The sequence below is a fragment of the Falco peregrinus genome, chromosome Z (genome assembly GCF_023634155.1).
Source record: "Falco peregrinus isolate bFalPer1 chromosome Z, bFalPer1.pri, whole genome shotgun sequence".
NCBI classification, from domain to species: domain Eukaryota; kingdom Metazoa; phylum Chordata; class Aves; order Falconiformes; family Falconidae; genus Falco; species Falco peregrinus.
Window position 1 is genome coordinate 80986457 of NC_073739.1, and position 23281 is coordinate 81009737.

Here is a 23281-nt window from a genome sequence, read left to right on the forward strand (position 1 = left end):
ACGGGCTCACCCACCCAGCTGTGAGCGTCAGCGTGGTCTTGTTCGCACACACAGGATGAAATTGGGGCTACATCACACAAAGACACCAATACCACATTTCCACCTCTTTCCACTTGAAAAACTAAGTGTGAATTGCAGAAACTGGCTATGGCTTTGGCTCTGCTTCCCTGTTTCACAGATCCTAAGTCTTATCTGGTCCCTAATGCCCACTCCCTCCTTCCCTTTCCTCTGGATGAGTCGAACATTGACCTAATCTTGGCTCTTCAATCTTTCTTCTCTGGAAGCCCAGCCTGAACACATCTCCAGCCCTTGGCTGAGTTATTTACAGTACTCACATTTACAAATTAAATGCAGAAGGAGGTCTGGCAAAATGCTCTTTCATTTTTCTCTCCCTTCTCTTTCCTTACAAGCACCAATGTTTCAGCTAAAATATATCGTGGCACAGACCTTGGTTTCATTTATCTCCTGTACCATGGGCACTAACCCCATTCCCAATGTTAGCTATGGACTAGGCACCTACTGGCCCCAGCTCCTACCATAGCCAAGAGACACTGGCAAAAAACACCCTCTGCATGAAAAATAAATCAATAAAGTGAGATGGGTTGTGCTGAGTTTCACAAATCCTAACACTGACCCTGTGTCTAAGTCCAAACTCAGTCAGTCTCCGGAGAACAAAAGGCAGATTCTGGTGTTAGTTGAAGCCCTTGATCAGGAGGAGCACATTGGGGACCATGAGATAACATCACCTGCATCCGTGGGGAAGGCTGAATCTCAGGCAACACTTGGTGCAACTCAAAGCAGCCTCAGCGTGAGCCAGCAATGTCCCCAATGCCCACAGGGTGCCCAGTGCAGGTCACCTGGGAGAGGTCACCTACATAAGACCTTAGACATGACAGACCCTTATGTCTATCCAGGTCTAGGCACTGCAGGAAGGCACCAAGAAATTGGGTTGGGATGTAGAGAAACGGAGATGAAAGCTATAAGGAAGGGCACAAGTCCCAGTGTGAAGAAAGCCACCACAGCTCCAGCCTGCATTGGGGCAAGCTTGGGGGGGCTCACTGAAGGTACAGATCTGCTGAGCTGTGCAGCACAGCATGTGCATGCCCCAGTGACCGCCCCAGAATGAATCCTGCCCAACCCATAAGCATGCCAGGAGAATAAGCAATTGGGCACTTGTACTTTTGCCTTTCAGTATTAGGGATGGGAGGTTATCTCAGCACTTTGCAGTGCCTTTCAGAGGAGGCCCTCACAAAATAGCTTCTCACTTACCCACGGAACAATTTCCCTGGCATTTCTGCCTGGAGAGTGAAAATTTCCTGTACCCCCCCTCCACAAATCCCCCATTTAATAGCTTTGCCACAGCAGTCAGAGCTCCTAGACCACATGCCCCCACTCATATTAGGATTAGGATTAAACTAATTTGTGCATATCATCTGACCCTCTTAGTCCTCAAATTTAATTTAAAAACTTTTTGAATTTCTGATAAATAATACCCACTTCTAATCAGAAACATTATTTAATCAGGTTTCCTGTGCTTTCAACCTTATTAGATTCTTGTTACAACTCTGGGTATGATTTGAGCATCCCGCTTGAACACAAACATATTGGCCACCAAAATACGGCAAAGATGTCTTCTGATGGCAGGAGGTATTTGATGTTGCAGTTATATGATATTACAGTTCTCACAGCACAGCAGCAAAGCACCGGGGGTGGGGGGAGCGAAATGTAACCACAAAACTAAGAACTTCACAGAAATGTGGAAATCTCAGGAGATGGAGATTTTGCTCCTGAAAATCTTTAGTGCTACTCAGCTTCCACTGCTCTAGTTTACCATTTTGAAAACACACATTGTTTTATCTGCAGCTCAATGTTCCAAATACACAATGCTGCACTTTTAAATTTAATAATTTAAAATTTAAATATTTAAATATTGAATTAAATATTTAATTAAATATTTTGAAGGATCCAAATTTTAAAAATAAGAGCCATTTTAAATTGTTATTAGAGATTTTTGTGAAGGAGGAGGGGGTTGCTCTGTGCATCCATTTAAAGTCCTCCAGAAAATTGCACTCCAGACTTCCATGAAGCTCTCAGGCTATAGATCTGCTTTGGAACATAGATGTAGCGTACAGGCGTAGTCACCAGTGGGAGGTGATGCAGACCTGCCCCCGGGATGCGCCTAAACCCAGTAGCACACAGAAACCTCCCTCGCTTCTGCAGTAAACAAGCCCCCACTTGCAAACAGCACCAGGAACAGCTTTCACGTACAACAGCACAAATCCAGAGCAGCTCCGCTGAGGTTGATGGGTATGACCCTTCTCTCGCTTATGTTAGCATTCTACTATTAACTACAGAGGAATAAAACCTGAGATGAAAAGCAGACTCCATCAAGTAAACGGGGCTGGATCTGCTGCAAGGGAAGGAAACCTGGGCTGTGGAGCAGCGCCAGGGTCTGCCAGGAGCCTCCACAGCTGCAAATTTGTCATCTGCAGCTCTCGCTCCGCTTCTTCCCTCGTAGGGGCTGATGAAGAGGTCATTAGCATCGGGGGAATCTCTCCCCTGCATTTCCAACAGGCGTTCAGGCCATTTCTCCAACGCTGTTCAGCTGGCACCCCAGCAGCCAGCTTGCGGCATGGGTGTGGATACAAAACCCTGTCTCCTGCAACGTGCCCTACTTTTTCATTTTATTCTAGTCGGAAAGTCCCAGTGCTGTTAGAAGCTCAGGGAAATTTGGCCTGTCATTTATTATCTTTGAAGTGCAAACTTCAGACTTATGCAGAGCAGAGAGCAGAAGTGATGCCTGTATTTTCAGGTGAGCAAAGCTGCAGACTTCAAAGGGTCGGTATTAGTCTGTGAAGCTTCTTAAAGATTGTCACCTGAGCATCTCAAAAGGTGGCTGAAAATGCATCCATACACCCAGATAAACGTGTTCTTTGATCTAAGTGATAAAAACAACTGTTTTTCTACATGTAAACTCCTTTTTTGTAAATGTTTATGAACTGTGGGAAATTATGTCTCTGCCAGAATCTAAAATAAAGTGATTCAATGGGTTTGCTTTATATTTACCATTCATTATGCTCACTAACATTGAAGGAATCCCAACAGAGTTTGCAAGGAAGGTTCATGGTGTTGTAGTTGCCACGGAAACACATGATAAATTGTTGCTATCTGAAAAAGAAAATCCCCATTAACTTTCTATTAAAGAGCAAGCAATGTGAACTAACTGGAGAAATGCCTTTATGGTTACCCTATTAAAATACTGTATGTTTTGTTTCAAGATTTAACCAAATATTGGCCAAGCTCTGACATTTTTATTCATTGTGAACAGCACCTTGCACTTTATAGTCTGTGGTTTACCGTGCATTTTTAAAGAAAGTCCGGTATTCAGCTGGATCAGCCCAGGAACAGCAGACACCAAGTGATTGTTACTGCAGTTAAAACATTTACAGGCAAAGCTTTGTTCAGCTAAGCTAGCACAACCGGCAGTGTATGTCACGCCAAAATAAAGGGTTTCTTGCCAACCCCTTATGATTTGTCCAGGGTATCCCATCCTAGAAGAAGAGCTTACAGGTTGAGCAACCAATTAACTGCATAGTACAGGCAAGGTTTCTTGGTGTAGGTCTACATTATTCTTTTGGACTTGGAATACAATTGCGTGCATGCAAGTGCTGGACGTCACAGATCATCTTGGCTCTACAGATAAGTGGTAGAGACATGGGTGCTCTAACCCTACCTTGCCCGTGGTGCTCCAGGGAGCAAGAACACCACGTGGCATCACCTAAGCAGTGGAAAAAGTAGAAAACTTCCTTGTTCAAAGCCCCCTTTGACTGCTTGCAGATCAGGTGGGCAGCTTAAAGAGTAATCACCACCCTCAACCACCACCTCTGAGAGGGAGCTGATGTCCCTACAGTCTTTTGGTCAGTCCCCAGCCTTTCAGACTGACCACAGGAGCTGCTCACTGCAGCCTAAACATTACTGCAACATGAATAGGGTGCCCAAAAGCACCTTTAGCAGAAGCTAAATTAAATCTGGCTTCTTCCCCACCAAAATATCCTAAAGGCATGTCGCCTTCCCTGTCCTCTCTTTCACGCCCATCAGTTATGGTACCTCAGCCAGGCAGAAGGTAGCTTCCAACAAAGAACAGTAATTTCTCCAGGTGCTCCAATGTGATTCACATTTGACTGCCCACGTCTGTCACACTCGAGCCTTACAAAGTCTCTGAATTAATATACTGAGTAAAAAGGATTATTCTCATTTAAGAGGTCACCTCTGAATTGCTGAGAAATGTTCAGTAGCTGCTTCCCCAAGTTTCCACTATGAATTATCAAGAAAGCAGAGATATCATCCAGTTTCTTGTGGTATTATTCCCACCTTGCCACTCTCTGGATTAAAGGTGGCATTAATTTCACTGAGGCTCATGTTAGGACATCTAAGTTTTGTACCACAGGAGAGGATCTTTAGAAATATTTCTGGCAAATGGAGGCAGCGTTATGGTCAGGTGAATGTAGAAATTAATTTTTCCCTCCTGATGAGACAGAGCAATCACTGGCTCCAAAATTGAGGACATGCAGCTCACGGTCAATGTGAAGAAGAAAGGAGGAGGTCATGGCAAAGTGAAAGTCAGAGAGATGGTGATACTACAAGGCAGGGATGACTGTCAAGACTAGAAAGACAGACACTGTGCTAAAGAAGTGATATGACAAGAGCTTAGGTGAGAGTTTTAGCTTCTTGGATGAGTAAGAAAATCAGGTTTCTAAAGACATCACACAGAAAGAATCTGTAAGATTTACACACAGCCTGGGTGTGAGGCTCTAGGCTGAACTGAAAGAACGGCGAGAACTGCAGGTGGGTAGAGGTGATGGCAGAGAGAAACGGGAAAGAAGGTGGGAAAGGGAAGACACAGTGAGCCCAGGGACAGTACTGGCAGGGCTTTTCCTTGGCACATCCAAGGACCCATTCCCGCTCCACATAAGACAGGGTGGCTGTCTGAAAATGTCTCGCTCCTGCCCTGTCCTATATCTTGTAAGAAAGGGCTGGTCCTGCTCACGGTCACGTCTCTGAGGCCATAACACGCCAGGGGAGGGAGGGAAACTGCAGGCAGGGCATGGGTCCCACCTCCCTCCTCAGCTTCCAGGTCACCTTGCTGGTCCCTGTGACCACCCAGTGCCCAGTGCACTGTCATGGAGATACGGAACTATTCAGTCAGATGTTTGACATCATGCGGCTTCAACTGGATTTAGACTTAGCTTTAAATCAGTGTCACTGAGATGTCAAATGATGGAACAAAAGTCTCATTTTAGTTGACCTGTCTTCTTTTTCCTCTGCTTATTTTTACTTTTACTGGGCTATTTCTTAAATCCATTCCTAAAACAAGCAAACCTTTTTTGTTTCCATTTACAAAGGACAAAAAGAAAAAGAAAAAAAAAAAAGAGGAAAAAAAAAAAAAGAGTGAGAGAGAGAGAGAAAGAGAGACAAAGCCAAAAAGAAACAGAGAATAATCCAAGTGGAGAGGTATGTGTTATTGGACAAGTGTTTAATTTATGGAACTTGGCCGGCAGAACAAGAGTTTGAATTGTACTTCAATAAGTGGCGCTCTTAGAATAAATGCGGCTTGTAAAGTTGTTTTACAGTCTGCTTTGCCGAGCAGCCAGCACCTCATGGAAACCTTTGAAAAACATTCTGTTTAGAAGCAACGGGTTTTATATTTCGTATTTTCTCTATTTGTTTTCCTCTCTGGTTTTATAACTGAAACCATATGCAGAAAACCAAGATTTTTGTGTCTTAAAATATCTACCTGGTCTGACTACTTTCATTATTAAAACAAAAAGTTAGCATTTTGAAAATTCTTCACGTAGTAGGCACTTGCTTCAAACATTAACATGCTCTTGTTTGATATGCCAGTCAGCTACAGTCTTCCCAAATGACCTTGGGATAGTCACTTAGCTGAGATTCATCACCCCTTCCCTACGTATACGCGGTGCAGCTGTGTGCGTTTGAGTTGTCTGTCTTTCCTATTAAACACGATAAACGCAACAGAATTTAGGACATGATTCCTTTCTGCAGGATGGGAGGGGATGAATCATGCTCTAGATCCGTATATTGACCAGCTCTTCACTGCAAGTCAAGGCAAGCCCCTGAGATACAGAGTCACTCCTGGAGATCCCAGGGCTAGCCCCATACCCCCCACCTTAACCTCTCTGTACCACTAAAGGGATGAGACAGACCCTTCTGGAAGGAAAGCCATCCCATCCCAAGGATGATATCTGACACACTTGGGTGAACTACACAGACATGATACCGATGACTCTATATTGACCATAGAGATTGCCAGAACTATAAGCCTTTAAATGGCTACAGGGAGTCAAGAAGAATCCCTCTTTACAAGCATCATGCAGGAGACCCGCAGTAAGGAAGTCAAACCCACCTTCTCCCAGTCACATACACACACATACACATATGTATATACATACAATCCATATACAGATGCTACCAGCACAACTACCCAAGTCACTAGGACCCTACATTAAATAAACTCTGTGCCTCCATTTGGCAGATTGGGAGATACTGCTGCGACGGGGGGAAAAGAAGAAGCAGTAAAGGAAAGTGTCGCCTTGGAGCAAAGCAACATATTGCATCCTATATTACACAGACCGGGAAAGGAAGACACAGAAGGACTCCAAGACCACATCATAAGAGCCAAGTATCTAAATAAGGATGTAAGAGTCGTATTTAGCCCCATAAGTTAAACTATCCTGATTACTAACTATTGTGTGGTAATTGTGTTTGTACAGATATGACAGAGCTGCTCTGGAACTTCTGCTTTACTTAATGCCTGTAATAGGAAACAAGTTTACTTGAGCATCTTTTTCCTTGTGGGTGGATTTTTTCTTTTTTTCCTTTTTTTTTTTTTTTTAACTTCAGAGGTCTGTGGCTGTTTCATGCATACTCCCTGCAATTGTGTTGCATTCAACCCCAGCGACTGTTCTGAAATGCCCTGCTTTATTCATTTGTTTTCGATGTCATGGGTTGATCCCTGGTAGAGCTTTGCTTGGTAAAGTCATTACAACTCAGCCAAGCATTCTGTCACCATCCCAAAGTTTTGCCCTCTAGCTGTACACTGTATTTCTTTTCTATTTCTTTACAGTTTCTTATGAGAGCAATGTGCCCCTACAAACTGTTTCTTTCCAAGGCCCTTGTGAAGCTATGTCCCTTGATGTCAATGCTTCTCTGATCACCTCTGTGCTTTCAGGATAGAGGAGGACAGACAAACTCCCAGGCTTGGCTTCAGGTGTCTTAACAGAAAGCTGAGCCCCCAGCACAAACAGCAGCCCTGTACAAAAGCTGGCTCAAGTGTTACCCACCACCCTGGCCAAGCACCATTCCAGTGTTCACAGCCCACTTGTGTGGGATTTTTAAAATTCTAATTTTCCACCACCATTTCTGGGCCACCAGATCACTGAGGGTGCTATGCTGTGAACGCTCTCTCTAGCAGCACAAGTCAAAGAGAAACCCAGTGCTTACTGGGGGATGCTTAAAAATAGAAGGTTCCGTGCTATCAGCATCCTGCACCTCAACAGCTGTCTGTTTGGGAATGAGCAGGCACAGGCAGGTCTAGAGACCAGCACTAACCCCAGGCATTACCCCGTGGTCTGATAAATGTCCCCAAGGAGCAGGACAAATCATTATGGCACTGATGAATCAGTGTTTGCTGAAAAAAAGGCCCTTTTCTCAAGGAATTCCCCATCAGGCCTATGTGTGCCATAAGTGATTCTGGCTCTCATTAGCCCTAATTAGCTAATTGTTCAAATGAATTCTCTGTTATTCATGGAGCTTGTACCACTGACCGCAAGCCTATCAACTGACATGTGCTCGCTGCAAAGAAATTGTTTTTTTCCAGGGTGATGCTCATGCAGGGATCACTGTGCTCATCACAGCCCTCCAGGATCTTCTCTAGTTGTTGCAGCCCCTCAGGCTGCTCTACTGTAAAGCCCCACGATTCATCGCTGTGGCAGCATAGAGGCTTTCAGCATCCCTATATCTCTTCTTTTGAACTATTCCTTACCCCCAAAATTTGCTAATTCTTCAACCATCTCCTGCAGTCGTGTCCCAGGTTGCCTTCCCATCTGAGGTGGGTGAGCATGCTCCCTTCAAGCAGAGATTTAGTTCCCTTCCAATCCATAGGGAGAAAGCAAACAGGAACCATAAGAAGAGATAGATTTTTTTTTTTCTTAGCCCCAGAGCTTTGATGCCCTTCTTGATGCAGATTACAGACCTGTTACAGATGGCTCAGTGATTTAAAAGCACTAGCCTGGGACTCCAGATCCCACCTCCATAAACTACAGGGTTGACCTCAGCAAAATCTCTCAGGCTGGAATTTCTCTTGCCTGAAAATAACCCTCTAAAAGCGCAGCAGCCAGGGTCCCTCTGCAGCCAGTGGAAAGAGAGGAACAGACACCTTTTTCTTCACCTCTCAGATAGGTATGTAAGAAAAGGGACATGAACTGCTCTCTGGAGGTACCAGCCTCTCTCTGTATTGACTGAAAAGGGCTCCAACATGACTACTTTGCACTTAACTCCTAACAGGTAAATTATGCGAGCAAGGACAAGAATTTTAAAAATATACAGGTCCCACATCCCAATTTCAGAGGGAATTGAGCAGCGTGGTCTTGTTAATACAGGCTTTAGAAGCTCTATAGTGATGTTTCTGCTTTGTAAAACCCAACAGTAGTTTTTCCTGGTAAGGTTTAAAATGAGCATGAGCTTTTCAGGTGCTATGAAAACACAGCCACAACCACTCAGTATTTATTCTCCATGTTGGTAACTGCTGCACACCATTGCTTGTGGTAGTTACTGTTCACAGCAAAGGGGTCACTAACCTTTCGTTACTGATGCATCCCTGAGACTTCAAGGTCCTAAGAGACTCTCCAGTCACCTTTATGTGGATCCATTGCAGCTATCCGAGCCCACCCCAAATCCTGAAACTCTTTGGAGAAGTCTTCTGGAAGGAGCATGAGCAAACAAACAAAACAGGCAACAGTGAATAGCTATCTCTGATACCATGCTTGCTAAATATGACTATTAAGATCTGGAAGAAAAGCAACCTCTATGACAGCCAGGTGCTAGCCTGGCATTGTTCTGGAGTCTCTTCTCTGCTTGTGCAGTTGACCTCAGACCCTGCATCCCTCCCAAAAGATATTGGGCGTTTGACCAGAGCACCCCGGTTGACCTGTCATCGGGAAGAACAGCAACTTTCAGAGGGCACTTCTGAGTTGAGATAGGTTGACTTCTATCTGCAGGTGCCCAGAGCTACACCGCCTGCCAGGAAGCCCAAGGCAATGTCACATCTCATACAACCGGGTGTTTATGGGGTGTATCCAGGCACAACTACCTGGTTTTCCAGTAGGATTTGGCCTCTTCCTACCTCAGAGGGACACAAATTACCAATATCTGGCCAATGCAAATTCCCTCAGCCTAGAAGACATGGATGAGGAGAAAGGCATGGAGGAGGAGAAAGGGGACTCCTGGTCAGTGTTCCCTACACCGATGTCCTCCTGGCTAGCCAAAAATGACAGTCACCAAGGCTGCCTTAAACTGAAACCAGGGATTAGACTCAGCCTCTGGCCAGAATCACATAGCAAAAAAAGAAGAGGGACAATAAACCCACCCCCTCCCTCTCCTTTTGCTCCTTGCTTGTTCCTGCACTGAGTGCAGCAGGGCAGAACCTGGGAACCTCCTTGCTCACAACCCATGGGACACCAGCGAGCGAGGCGTTGTGGGTGCTCACTCCTCACACGGCCCCATTTTTCACTTTAAACCACCCAACAGCTCCCACAACCCTCCTCCCCCCTTAGGATCAGGCAAACCGAGCGACACTTGGGTCTGTTTTTTGCAGTTTACACTGAACACCACCACTTGCCAGTACACCCAGCTGATGCCGGCGGGCGAAGGTCACGGCCAGGGTCCTGCCGCGGTGGGGACCGGCTGCCGGCAGAGAGAGCCAAAGCACCGGGCAGCGAGCGCTGCGCAAGCGTTTGCAGGGCTGCACCGAGCAGTGCCGCCGGGGGTGAAGGGAAAACGCCTTTTGATGCTCAAGGATCTTCTTATGAGGGCGTTCAGAACCACAGGTGTATTTTATCCTCCAGCTGTCAGTTCCTTCCGTCCAGCCAGGCGTCCCTTCCCAGCCCGTCCTGCTGCTGCTACGGGCTGTACCGCTGACAGCCAGCCTGCTTGAGCTACCAAAAACCAGGAGGTGGTGCCCATATCCCACGAAACACGGGGGCAGGCGCTTCACAACACAGTCCGCTATCGGGCAACTCCTAGAAACCCAGCCGCACTTCAAAATCGTGACAGCAAAACTGCAGACCAGCCGATGCCAGAGTCTCTCAGAAAGTGGGGTGGCGTTTTCGCAGCTGTAACCTGCCGTGTAGCTCACTACAGGGCAGTGCACTGTATTATGTCTTAAGGGTTTATATTATAATGGACTTTTTAATGAACAGAACGAACCCTGTGACTGTAATTGGGAGGCTAGTAAGCTGCTGGATGCTCAGCTGCTAACTAAAGAGCACGTAACCCTGAGCCAAGGTGCTTCTCTTTGTCTAAAGCTACACGGGGATGCTGATTTCTGTGCAATACTTTGATGCTACCCCAGTTTGCTCTTGATGGATCTATCAAAGGCTGATGTGGAATGAGCGTGGAAAGGCCAGAGACTTGTGATACATGAGGGCACCCGCTCAAAACATCAAAAGGGATACAGGCTTCAGCCTCTCCTCTAGTATTTTCTCATTTCCTGCTGTCTGCTACCGTACTGGCAATTTGCAACGCTTCCCTCCAGCTCGCTGCTAGCCAAACATCAGCAGGCTCCCCCCTTGGCAGCTGCAACAGCAGCTACACTTGGCCAAGCAGCACTGGTCAGCATGCAGGCACCACTCGGTTACTTGGCTAATGTTTTGTCCCCTGTCTAACCAGCAGTTTGTCACGTGCTTCATCAGGAGCTGGGGTGAGGGTGGGATGCTGCACCACATCCCTCTTTCCCTCTAAAGCTCTGTGCCACAGCACTGTGACAGCAGTGAGTCCTCACAGACAGCCTGGTCCTCATCCCCAAGAGGAGACACCACTACCCTGAACAGCAGCACACACCACTCTCAGCAGTGGTTCAGGCGGGTCCCTTCTCCATGAAAAATCTCATCTTTGAAAAATTATATCGCTGCAGGGCTCTGAAGTACAGCAGAAAGTTGTCAGGGCACAACCCAAAAGGATTTTCTAACACGTGGGCTTTGTGATTTACAGTTACCTCTTCCCACCACCCAGAAGAGATGCAGCTTGGTGAGATCGTTGTGGCTGAACGTCCTGGTGAGAGGCAGCTGTACACGGAGCAGAAACCAAGAGCCCAGGACCTGCTGGGGAAAAGCAGAAATCGGATCCACCAAGTTTTCGGGTACCTCACAGGAGAAATGAAAGAATGTGGAGAGTGGATGAAAAGTAAGCACAGGGATATATTTAGGGCTATCTGGCTAGGAAAAGCCTGCTGGGGACATCTATTTGCCAATGGTACTTTCAGTGCTGGGGCATGAGACGAGGGGCTATGTAACCCCCTGAGGCAGCATGGCCTGAGCTCACTGCACACTTCTGGCCTTTTAACCCAAATCATCTCATTCCCAGGAGAGGAATCTCATCGCATCCTCTTGCCGTTACCGTGACTGCACATGTAATTCAGCACAGGCAAAAGATGCTTTTTACGCTTAATCATGACTTATGTGTCATTAGCATCACGTTCCTTCTAACAGTGCCCAGAACCACGCGTTGGGGCTGGGAATTTGGTTTTGTTTGTAAGTGCTTTGTATCAGCGACTGTCTCCTTGTCCGTGGGTGGGCTAACGATGGGCATCTGCCTCTTGATTGTGCAGGCAAAGGCTCTGGCATGAGTAGCCTTGAGAGAGCAATAGCGCTGTGGGTGTTACGATGTTACAAAATACAAAGCAAGTACCGATCTCAAAGGCTTACTGTCCCAGATAGGACAGATTGTCCACGTTGCCCACAATCATTAAGAATGTGGGGCTTTGAGAGGCTTTGTAAGACTGTGGGTCCTCCATCAAGGCTGGGTTCATTAGCAGCACAGCTCCAGCCATGGGAGAGAAATTAGACAGCCGTGCACAGCCAGGCTGTGCAGTAGCTATTGCTGGTGGAGGAGGTGGGCTGAGATGCCTCCAGGCAGGGAGCTCATCAGGCTGGCAGTGTGATCCCCAGCCACAGGGAAGTATCTCCTGCTTCCGCTTTGTTCCAGTGGTCCAGACTTTGCAGACAGCTTTTCTTACTCAATCTCCTGAAAAGCTCCAGCCACTGCCCTCTGGTTGTATCTGAATACTTTCAGTGAGTACTCGTGTCTGAAGCCAAGTGCATTGCTGATATATTGCATAGCTCGACACCAAACATTAGCAAGAATTACTTCAGACAAGCCTGGTCATTTTCCTCTGAGGAACTCATTCCTCCTTGGTTGTAGCTGCCTGGCTCCCCGACAACACGCAGCCTGAGGGAGGGGTGCTTGCGAACCTGTCCCTCAACTTGCACTCCAGCTTCTTGGGAGGGCTCTCCCAGGGATGCTGAAGAGACAGAGAGTGGTACCCAGCCCTTCAAAGTTATTCTGTTGAAGCTGTTTTCATCAGAAAGCAAAACCTGAGCTTTGGCTGTAAATTCAACACAGGGAAGGAGAAAAGGAGGGAGGGAGGGAGGGAGGGGGAAGTTTGTAGGAATAAATCATCACCCAGATTCAAAAAGTAGTCTGACACTTCATGCTGTGTCTAATTAACAATTGAAGCCAATAGAATTAATTTGAAATATTTAAGAAGATGAAAGCTGCATGTACACGTTACATGAACATCTTGCACATGCCAGCAGCTCCTCTTTCTCCCATATTCTCCTCACATCATGTTTAATAACACACAGCAGTACAGAAATGGTTACACTTTTCCCAGAAGTGTGGCAGAAAAAGCCCTGAAGCCAATTTGCCATCAGCAGCAAAACATTATTGCAGTGGTACAAGACCCTCCCCTGCCCACGGAGATCATTAGGAGCACTGTACACAGATGCCCTCAGCCAGGCTGCCCTGAGCCCGACACACATCCCACCTACCCCTGCACACACCTGAGGGTCCTGATTTCAGCTGGGATACAGTTTATGTTTTTTTCTTAGTGGCTTGGTGCCCACTTGCCCAGGTTCAATAGTCTTCTCTAAAGAGGGATAGCCCCTTGTCCTTTGAAAATGCCTCTTTGCCCTGAGTACAATCCAAGCTATAATAACTATTTTCTTCATTTAGGTGCTTTGGTTCTCTAAATATTTTTTAGACACCTTGGACAGCTTGACCCCATCTCCTATACACAGCATACCTCCACATTCTGGGTTGCCAACTTTTTCCCTAAAACAGCAAGATTGTTTCCTTTTTGTATTTCCATGTCTGTGTACAAGCTGGTTTCAGTCTGTGCCCAAGTCTCTCTCTCTGCCTCTGAATTACACACTGAAAAGAGTCGATCTCCTCATTAAATTTATAGCACAATCTTAAGCAATGTACCATGAAAGTAAGACTGTTCTTTGACTGCCATAAATAAACCACTTTTTTATCAATCCCTCCATGAACTTTATAGCAGCACCCAGTCCACCCCCATCAGCTTTTCAAGTGCCAGATGCAAAACATGCTCAGACAGCAATAAATCAGAGGCTGGTTTTACAGTCCTGTTGATACATCGTCTCTGTTCTGTGGCCAGAAAGCCAGTGTAGAGATGCGCGGGCTTTGCTGAAACGATGCCTTATCACCACTATTTTTCTTTGATCTTCTCCAGATAAGCCCCTCATGGTTCAGCTGGTGGACTGGATCTTGCGAGGGACCTCTCAGGTGATGTTTGTCAACAACCCTTTCAGCGGGCTGATCATTTTAGTGGGGCTTTTCATCCAGAGCCCCTGGTGGATGCTCGCAGGCTGCACTGGAACGACCGTGTCAACATTAACTGCCCTGGTCCTTAGTCAGGATAGGTAGGTGGTACCTCAAGTGTTAATAAAAACTGATTTTTATGATATCAGGAACCAGCTGATGGGTCGTAGCCCCATATTTGAGTATGCTAAAGGCAGTAGAGCGGCTTTCCTTATGGATGGTTTGGAAGCAGTTAGGCAAGGACAGAGCTGTGCTCCAGGAACAGCTGGCCTGTCCCCATTGCTGGCTGTCTTTGTGAGAGCAGTCATCTCTCTCTGACAGCCATCATCACAACCACGCAGGTGCTTTGGGTCACAAGGAAGCCCCTAAATCGTCATCGTTCAACAGTCTCCAAAGTCTTCCTTTCCACACACCAGCACAATACAACACGGCAGCAACCTCACCGCTTTACCATCCCTCCCCTACACCCCCTTCACCAGGAGCAGGACACTCGTAAACTGCATGTCAGCGGGTCCCTGTGCCTCCAGCACAGCTTGCTACCTTCCAAACGTTTCTCTCCCTCACAGATCAGCCATTGCAGCTGGGCTGCACGGCTACAATGGGATCTTGGTGGGACTGCTCATGGCCGTCTACTCTGACAAAGGGGATTACTACTGGTGGCTTCTTCCTCCTGTGGCAGTTATATCGATGGCCTGGTAAGTGCCACTTCTCCTCCTAGGGACAATTCTAAGAGAATGAGGAGTCCTGCTATATACAGCCTAAACACATTGGAACTCCCTTCTGCCCAGTCCCCTCCACCAGCAGCTCCAGCCACGGTGATGCTGGAAAGAGGCATTCACTGATGCACAGACACGTTGGTAGGAGGTTGAGTGCACAAACACTGATTATAGCACGAAGACAAAGCAACCCCACTGCCAAGCTCAGCAAATAGCCCTCAGCAGCAGGACATGTTCAGGGTGGACATCATCGTGTCCAACACCACAATGCCTCTTCCACATCCAGGCACTGAACTGACCCAGTGCTCTCCCTCGGGCTGAATTCAGTACGCCCCCACTCAGATATGCAACCGGTGATGAGCAAAATTAATTCCTCCAAGTAACTCCAAATGCCAGACAATGTCCTTTCAGGATTAAATTTACCATTTCTAAATATGGACCCTAACAGCACTGCAGAATCTATTTAACAGCCTTAACTGAAATGGATTCGAGAATTGTATTTTAATCACTGTTAGCAATAAGATGCAAGTCATTATTGCATTTCACTGCTTTTAAGATCAGATTTTTTTCATACTTTATTTCTTTAGTCACTGTCAGCAAAGGTCATTTGGTAACAACCTCTCAAAACCCAGGACATGTTGCAAGAATGTTTAGTTTGTCTTGTCTGCCAGAACTCCTTGAGGCCTTTTGTTCAAACTTTTATTCATTCTTGTAGTTCGTAAGACTCAAGGATAGAGCTGAAATATTTTAAAATTAGACATTTCAGTGATTTTTTTTCAACTGATACATTGAATTTCAGCTTTAGAAGTCAGCATTTCTTTAATTGTTTCTTTTTTTTTTTTTTCTTACAAGATGTATAACTGGCAGAAGCTTTGTATTTCGGCACAGAAATTAGGACACTGTTTTCACTGAAGTGCTGATATTATTTTTTTCCCCTACAGCAACAAGCCAGGAAATCTGTAAACTACTCTGGGAACCAAATTTGTCATTAAAGAATAGGCTTCATCTGAGATTATACAGGGAGAACAAAGCATTTTTTCCACTGATAATATCTACACAACAGGACACAAGATGTTGCTTTTGAAATGCCATATAGTTTGGGGGGGTGGGGGTTGTTTTTTTCATTATTATTAGAACCAGCTTAATGACCTTCTAGGACTCAAACACAGCTTCCTGAAAAATTCGCATCTTTAAACTGAATTTTTGTCAGCTGCGTGATGTCCACTGCTGCTTGGGTGTTCACCGTAAGACCTGTTCAGCTCACTTCATATGAGAAAAGCTCTGCTGGAAGCAGCAGAACACAGGCCATTTCCATCACAGACAGGACCTAGCCATTCACTGTCTTCCATGAGCTTTCTGGGCCACATAAAAAACAGATATTACCTTGCCAATACGCTCCCCCAAAGTCATTCATGCAGGACACCCACTTCAAGTGGAAATAAGGCAGTCTGGAAATGTCCTGGGGAAAGCAGACCTGGTGAAGTTTATATCCCAGGTTCTACAGCCAAGAACATTGGGAAAAGCCACAATGACTCAATGTTTGCATGTTTTTAAGTCTTCCATCTCTAAATATTTTGAGGGTCACCCCAAATACTTTACAAGCTAAATATACTCAAACACGTTTCTTAAGAACTAAGCTCAGTTTTTAGAAAATGCCAAATGATTTTGGGTGGTACCTGAGCAGCACACAGTAACATAAGTCTCAGTGACAACATCAGCCAAGGTCTGGGTCACACCTGGCACAACACCTTACACAGCTTTGTTACAGCGGTGACTTTGTCTTGCACTCTGCCAGGCTCCATATGTCCTAAGGACTCCTCATTCCACCATATACTGTCCAACATAGTAATTATTTTCCATCTTTCTTAATGGGAGATTTTCCATTCTTTCTGGTTGCCTTTCCTGCTTTATTGCTTCTCCAGAACCATCTTCTGATAGCCTTCAAACTATTTAAAAAAAACCAAACCAAAACAAAACAAAGGTGATTTCCAGCTCCCTCTTGCCTTCTCAACAGAGCAGCATTTTTAGACCATCTGAAGTTCTCCACAGTTCTACATGTGGCATTCCCAACATTTGCTCTTCTGCTTCTCATTAGATTTTTCTACCCAGAAAGAAACCAGACTACCATTCTCCACCCATGCCTCAATGCTGCACTGGGTGCATTTCTCCACTGACCTCCCGAGCTCGGTGTAGCTAGCAGAGCACTTGCACGTTAGCCACCTGTCATGAGAGAAGGGTGCGGAGTTACTACCATCCCCGAACAGATGTGACTGTTGTCACAAAAAGAGGAACATCATTCTGCAACTATTTGTCTGATGCAGACTAATACCTTAAGGTGTTCACTACCTGATGTTTCTAAAAGGAATGGTGTTGGCTTGCATTTACCAGCGCTTGTGACCAAAGTGGTAGGCGGTTTCACCACTACGATTGTTATGAACAAGTTATACTGGTGTCTCTTCTCCTGTTCTCAGTCCAATCCTGTCCAGTGCTTTGGGATCCATCTTCAGTAAATGGGACCTTCCTGTTTTCACTCTGCCCTTCAATATTGCGGTGACTTTGTACTTGGCAGCCACAGGACACTACAACCCCTTCTTCCCTACAACCCTCATCAAGCCTGTAGCTTCAGTGCCCAATATCACCTGGTCTGCAATCAATGTGCCGTTGGTAAGCTTCACGCCAACTCATTTATGATATTTCATTCAAAAGGTGAGCATGAAGGCATTCAGCTCTGGATAACAATTTCACATGGTCAGAACAGCTATATGACATGTACAGCCAGTAGCTGTTCACGGGAATACATGGCTGGGTTCAGTGTGTAGAGCGCTGTGCCATAAATGCCCCCAGAGACAGTCCCGGATGATCCAGCGGAAAGGCTGGTGAAGCCCAAGGGAACAGAGATCTTGAACCTTGCACTTCACCTAAAGCTGGGCTGCCCCAAAACAAGTCTTGAGTGCTGTGCTGTCGATACAGAAGCACATCTGGATATACACTGCTGCTGTCCAGATGTGGTTCGAAGAACATCAGCAAGACAGTCAATGGAAACATGAAAAAACAGACAAAATATCTGGATCCAAAGGGACAGAAACTCATTTATACTCAGTCCCCTCAGGTCTAGCTCTAGTTCTGGAGGGTCACCTTCCCAAAGGTAACTGATACACTTCATATAATATGCTATAAACTCAAATCAACCAGGCCCACCATAGTATTACTGCCGTGGGAGGCTGTCATTTTTCTCCCTCATTAAAGTCACCCAAAAAACATCCCCCCAAAAAACCCATCCAATCCTCCACCACCCCATCCACCATATTACCACCCCAAAAGAAATAAAAATCCATCTTGGATGGATCAAACGTCAAATCAAACTGTAAACTAACTCTGGTTTGATGGGCATGAGCACCCACATTTGCTCAGCAGTCCAGCTCCGAGCGAGGGTTCCTTTCTTTCCTTTTCAACCAATAGCTTGGACCAACATACCTGCTGTGTCCTTGTGGGTACACATATACAGTAACATGCCCTTTTCTACTGGTTGCTGCAGCTCTTACAATCCATCCCGGTTGGCATTGGGCAAGTGTATGGTTGTGAAAACCCCTGGACTGGAGGCATCTTCCTTGTTGCTTTACTTATCTCTTCCCCACTGATTTGTTTACATGCTGCAATTGGATCGGCAGTGGGGATCTTCGCAGGTAAGCAATATCTACCAAAGTCACGTTTGTAACTAAGGTGTCTTGACCCAAGTCATCACATGTCTCTGTCCAGACTTTACAGTTGCAAGGGCTGGGATGTAGCTGGGACAACAGGCTCATTTTTGAAACTATGTGAATTTGGAAGGTCTTACTAAAGGTCATGCAACATGGTAAAGGCAAGAACAGATGCAGATTTTCTTTAAGTTTTGAATTTGTTATTACATTTGTACCTTGGGCAATTTTTTCCATCTTGCTTAACCCTCCTGCCATTGGATGTGATGAATCCCATGGAGATGACGATAAAGAAACCTAGAGAAATAGCTTCAGAACGAATCACCTACCAACACAAGTGTTTCCAGTTACCATCACGAGCAGATGTCTGCCTCAGAGCGGATCAGTCAATGAAAACAAACAGACTTTTCTACAACGCAGTTCATTCTATCCTGCTGCAGGTTTGGAAAAACAGCTAAACAAATGCCACTAAATACAGCCTGCCTCTCCACTAACCAGAGCAATGAAATGATATTAAGTTGAGGGATGAATCTGACCCTTAAAGTTAAAGAATAACAAGATTAATTGCACTTATGTGACCGACTGTAAAAAAAAAAGTGTGATGGAGTAAGTGTAGTCTGGGACAACAACTACGGAAAAGACACAGGCATCCAACAATGCTTCCTGTGCTCTGAAGCGCTTTATACAAAGATGTGAGCTGCCTTGCACTTATGTTTTTAAGCCAAACTTTACAGAATTTGTAAGGTTAAGAGCAATTGGCAAGTTTTGTACAGGTCTGACATTTAATCTTAGAAGAGAAAGGTCAGGGGGAAGTATCTGGGGATAAGCACGGTGATGAAACAGAAGACAAATGAGGACATTATAGCAGGAAAGGTATTAATCTTAAGAGTGGCGTGAAGGTGGCCCATGCACTACATATTTGTGCTTTCCTTTTTACTGGTATTCCTGAAGAAATAATCCTACGAGAAATTCTGCAGAAATACCTGTGAGGTCAGATTTGGAGCAGACCCTCAGCTCCCATCCCAGTGGAGAATTTCCACAGCACTAATGGAGTGACCACCTCTAGTAACTAGACCACATTAACAAAGGTCACTAGGAAGAGATGGGAAAACTCTCCTTATTCCCACAAAAGACATTCAGCTGTGCCTCTGCTATTCAGGATCAGAATATGTACGAGGTTTAAACAGTACACGTGAGCACAGCTTTCTGCAAAAAGGACACTCAGGTGAGAAGGTCCTCCCATACTCTGGCTGGATCATCCATCTGGTCATCTGGGACACTAACTACAACACACTTAGTGCATACGCGGAAAGTTTTGCCTGAAAGAAACCTTAGAGACTAGGCCGAATTCCAACCCTAGGAACATTAGCAGAGCTCCAAAATAGTGAGCTTCACTTGATTTCATCCTTCCTTCTGCGCGTGCATGTTATGTAAGTGTAAGCACAGATTCATTTGTCTAGATGCCATAAGGAAGAGACGACAGATTCCTAGCAAGTGACGAGTCCTCCTGCAGATACCTCTCATACCTGACCTCATCGCCTTGCCTTTTGTCTTGCAGCACTGAGCATTGCATCACCGTTTGACAGCATCTACCTTGGCTTACACAACTACAACTGCGCGCTCGCGTGCATTGCAATCGGGGGCATGTTCTATGCCCTGACCTGGCAGACTCATTTGCTGTCACTTGCCTGTGGTATGTATCTTTTTATATAAGGGGACGACAAAAATTTACACAGCCAGGCAGTCTACGAGTAGTACAGGTTTAGAGCCAACTACTGTTCTGCTGCAAAACCAGGTACTGTGCAAGAGCTATTTCTGTGACGGCATCAGAGTTGAGCTTGGGCATGCAAGGCGCAAGTCTGTAGAGAAAGGCCTTTAGGCCCCAATAGCATCAAAACATCTGGAAAGGGTGGAGGTACTGTTTGGTGAAGGAGCACAAGCTATGCTGTGAGCAGAGGTTTAACAAGTTAGCAATTCAACAGATTCATAGAAGCAGCTTTTTCATAACTCTACGTACCATTAGAGGAAGTGTGTCATCAGAAGGGAGGTGTAGCACAAGGTCAGTTTGAAATCCACCTACTCAAAGACTCCATCTCCAACAGCAGCTAAAACCAGACCATATGGGAAGAGTTTAAGAGAAATCTCCCATTTAAGAAATTCCTGTGAAGACTGACCCCGCTTCCAGTCATCTGCATTTCAGTAATTTTCTATCCAGAGCACAGCGGCTGGATTGCTCAGCAGCTTTCCCTTCCTTGACTTTGTCCTTGGGTGCCTGACCTTACCTCCTGTTTTGCCACCTCTGACAACCCGGGGCAAGGATGCCCACTGCTAACTGCTCAGGGTTTGAAGCCACAGGACAGAGAGTTTCTGCAGTCCCCCGCTGCATACAGGTCAATTTGGGCCAATTAAAAAGAACTTAGAGATATAAGAAATACCACCATCACTTGCTCTTAAAAAACAAACAAACAACAAACCACATGTTCTTCATTCACCACCCATATCTACAGAGCAGATAGGACTGAATGGCGTCCATACAGCCAGATGCAGCACTGGGTCATTGTAACTAATTGTTGGATTCTAACAGCAATCCTCACATCAGGTAGCTGGGAGGCTATTTGACTGTGCATTTGGACAGTACTACTATTTTTGATAATATCTTTGGAGAGATGAACAGTATTCTCCTTATCTTGAGCTATCATTGATCTTTTTCCAGCATTATTTTGTGCCTACTCCGGAGCAGCTCTTGCTAATGCCCTGTCTATGGTAAGTTGGGGGGGGGGGGTGGGGGGTGGGGGGTGGGGGTGTCATGGGATTTTGTGTTTGTTTGGTTTAACTGTATTTTGATTTGTTACAATATAATGTTCAAGAAATGCCTTCAAAATTCTCCATGTCAGTTTTGACAGCATTGAATTGAGAATGCTGAAGCCAGTGGCAGGTCTCACACAAATTCTGTCAGTTGAATTGTGCACTTGCAGACTCTATAGCTGATAATAAGATTTCAAAGACCTTTGGAGCATGTTATCTACAGCAGGATTGTGCATGTATATGTGAACTCCAGCAACAGCATATGGTTTGAGATGCAATACTGAGTTGCAGGCAATATTTCTGAAAAATGCCCAATGCTCTAAATATTTACTTGCTTCTTCCAAGGTCTTTCTGCCACCCTGCCTATAGATATTATTTCAGTTTTATCTGGATATGAGAACTAAAATGAGCAGGAGACTGTTCTCTCAAATACAAAATTGTTATATCTGGACAGATCAAGAGGTAAAGCCAGAAATGCCAAGCTTTGTTTCTTCTTTAAGATCTAAGAGATTAAAGCGAAACCATATTTTAATAAAATTTGTTTAGTCAGTTAAAAGAAAAAAAAATTTAAAACCAGCAGCTTCATGCATTAAGTGTATTCATCTGGCATTCACTCAGTACCGTGTGGGTGCCAGCAGATGGATTGCTTCGTTAAGCACACCTGCTTTTGGGTTGCACCAGGAAAAAAAAAAAAAGGCTATCTACTGTTTCTCTTTGTGATCTTGTTTTTGGCAGACCCAAGTCAGGTAAAGTGGTGGGGTCACAGGGCAGGACTGAGCATTGGTTGCAATGCCAGTAACGTATGCGCATTGAGGTTGGTGAATACGTGTGAATAGTGCTCTCGGTACACAACATTTTACAGGACAGGGAGGGTAGGATTTGGCTCCCTCACTAGAGAATTTAAATGTCTACGTGTGACCTGAGTTGTCTTGGCTTTCATTATGGTCAGCAGACCCCTGGAGCCTGGTTCAGTTGCTTCAATATTGGTGCCAAGCGCCATTCAGCACTAACAGCCGCATCTCCAAAATGACTCAGGTCTCTAATATGGGATGCCTTACAAAGCCCCGTACATTTCAGATAAACTAGATACCTCTGTGAGAGTGGCTGAATTGACATTTGGTAGCAGAGGAGCTTGCCCGACCAGCAGGAACCTAGCTGACATGTAGCCCCCGCCATGTCCCACCTGCATATGGGCATCCTCCTCTGGATCCAAATGGGGGACCCTGTATGGGGACGGTCAGGAGGACACATCCCATGTCCCGCTGTCCTCAGGGAAAGCACAGGCTCTCCCAGCTACCCAAACACGAGAATTTAGCAACAGGCAGAAGCAAGGGAACATGCAAAAGGAGGTACCAAAATGCACCTCTCTGTCCTTTCCCCTCCCAGCTTGGGCTGCCGCTCTGCACCTGGCCTTTCTGCTTCTCCGCGCTTCTTTTTTTGCTGATAAATTCAGACAACCCAGCCATCTACAGAATCCCCCTCTGCAAAGTCACCTACCCAGAAGCCAACCGGATCTACTACCTGAGAATGAAGCGAAGAGCATCAGAGAGCAGGAGAGAAGAGCAGAAACGAAAGGAGCAGAAACCCTCTGGGGACTCAAAAATAAACACGGGGGGCACCCCCCTGTGCACCCCCAAAAACCGCCACGCTTACTGATTTGAATTATCCACGACTGCACAGTTTGGGGGCAGTTTTTCAGATGCTAGCCAAGCACACCACAGCCACAAAACCCACCTCTGGCAGCTGTCTGCAGGCTGGGGGTTCGGCATCCCGCGCTCCGGTGGGAACACAATTTGCCCTTGAGCTAAGCTTTCCCAAAAGTACTCAGGTAACGGAATAACGGCTGCCTTATCAATCCGTATGCTGTTAACTTGAAAGTCACCTCTTATCAATAACAATTATAAATATAAGCAGAAGAACCTTAGAGCTGACAAGAGGCTGTGTTTAATTTCAGACATGTAATTTAACAAAATAAATATGCTGAGAAGGCATCGGTATCTAATAATAATAAATAATGTAAGAACTACTTCAAGATCTGTGCTTCAAATTAAGAACATGTATATTTGAAAGTGGAATAAACAGACTGATCTCTTCCTTTCTTGTGTCCCATCAATGTCTAACCCCCTTAATCCCTCTTAACAGCTACAA

At 45.6% G+C, this 23281-nt stretch overlaps 1 protein-coding gene across 1 annotated transcript; it reads left to right on the plus strand.

Annotated features, from left to right (window-relative positions):
- Positions 1-11312: 11312 nt before the first annotated feature.
- LOC101919348 (urea transporter 2) lies at positions 11313-22789 on the plus strand. Its single transcript, XM_027778997.1, has 8 exons — positions 11313-11478; positions 13829-14018; positions 14484-14612; positions 17105-17297; positions 18169-18316; positions 19887-20021; positions 21042-21091; positions 22520-22789. Exons 1-8 carry the CDS (start codon positions 11313-11315, stop codon positions 22787-22789), a joined length of 1281 nt encoding a protein of 426 aa, XP_027634798.1.
- The last annotated feature ends 492 nt before the right edge of the window (positions 22790-23281 follow it).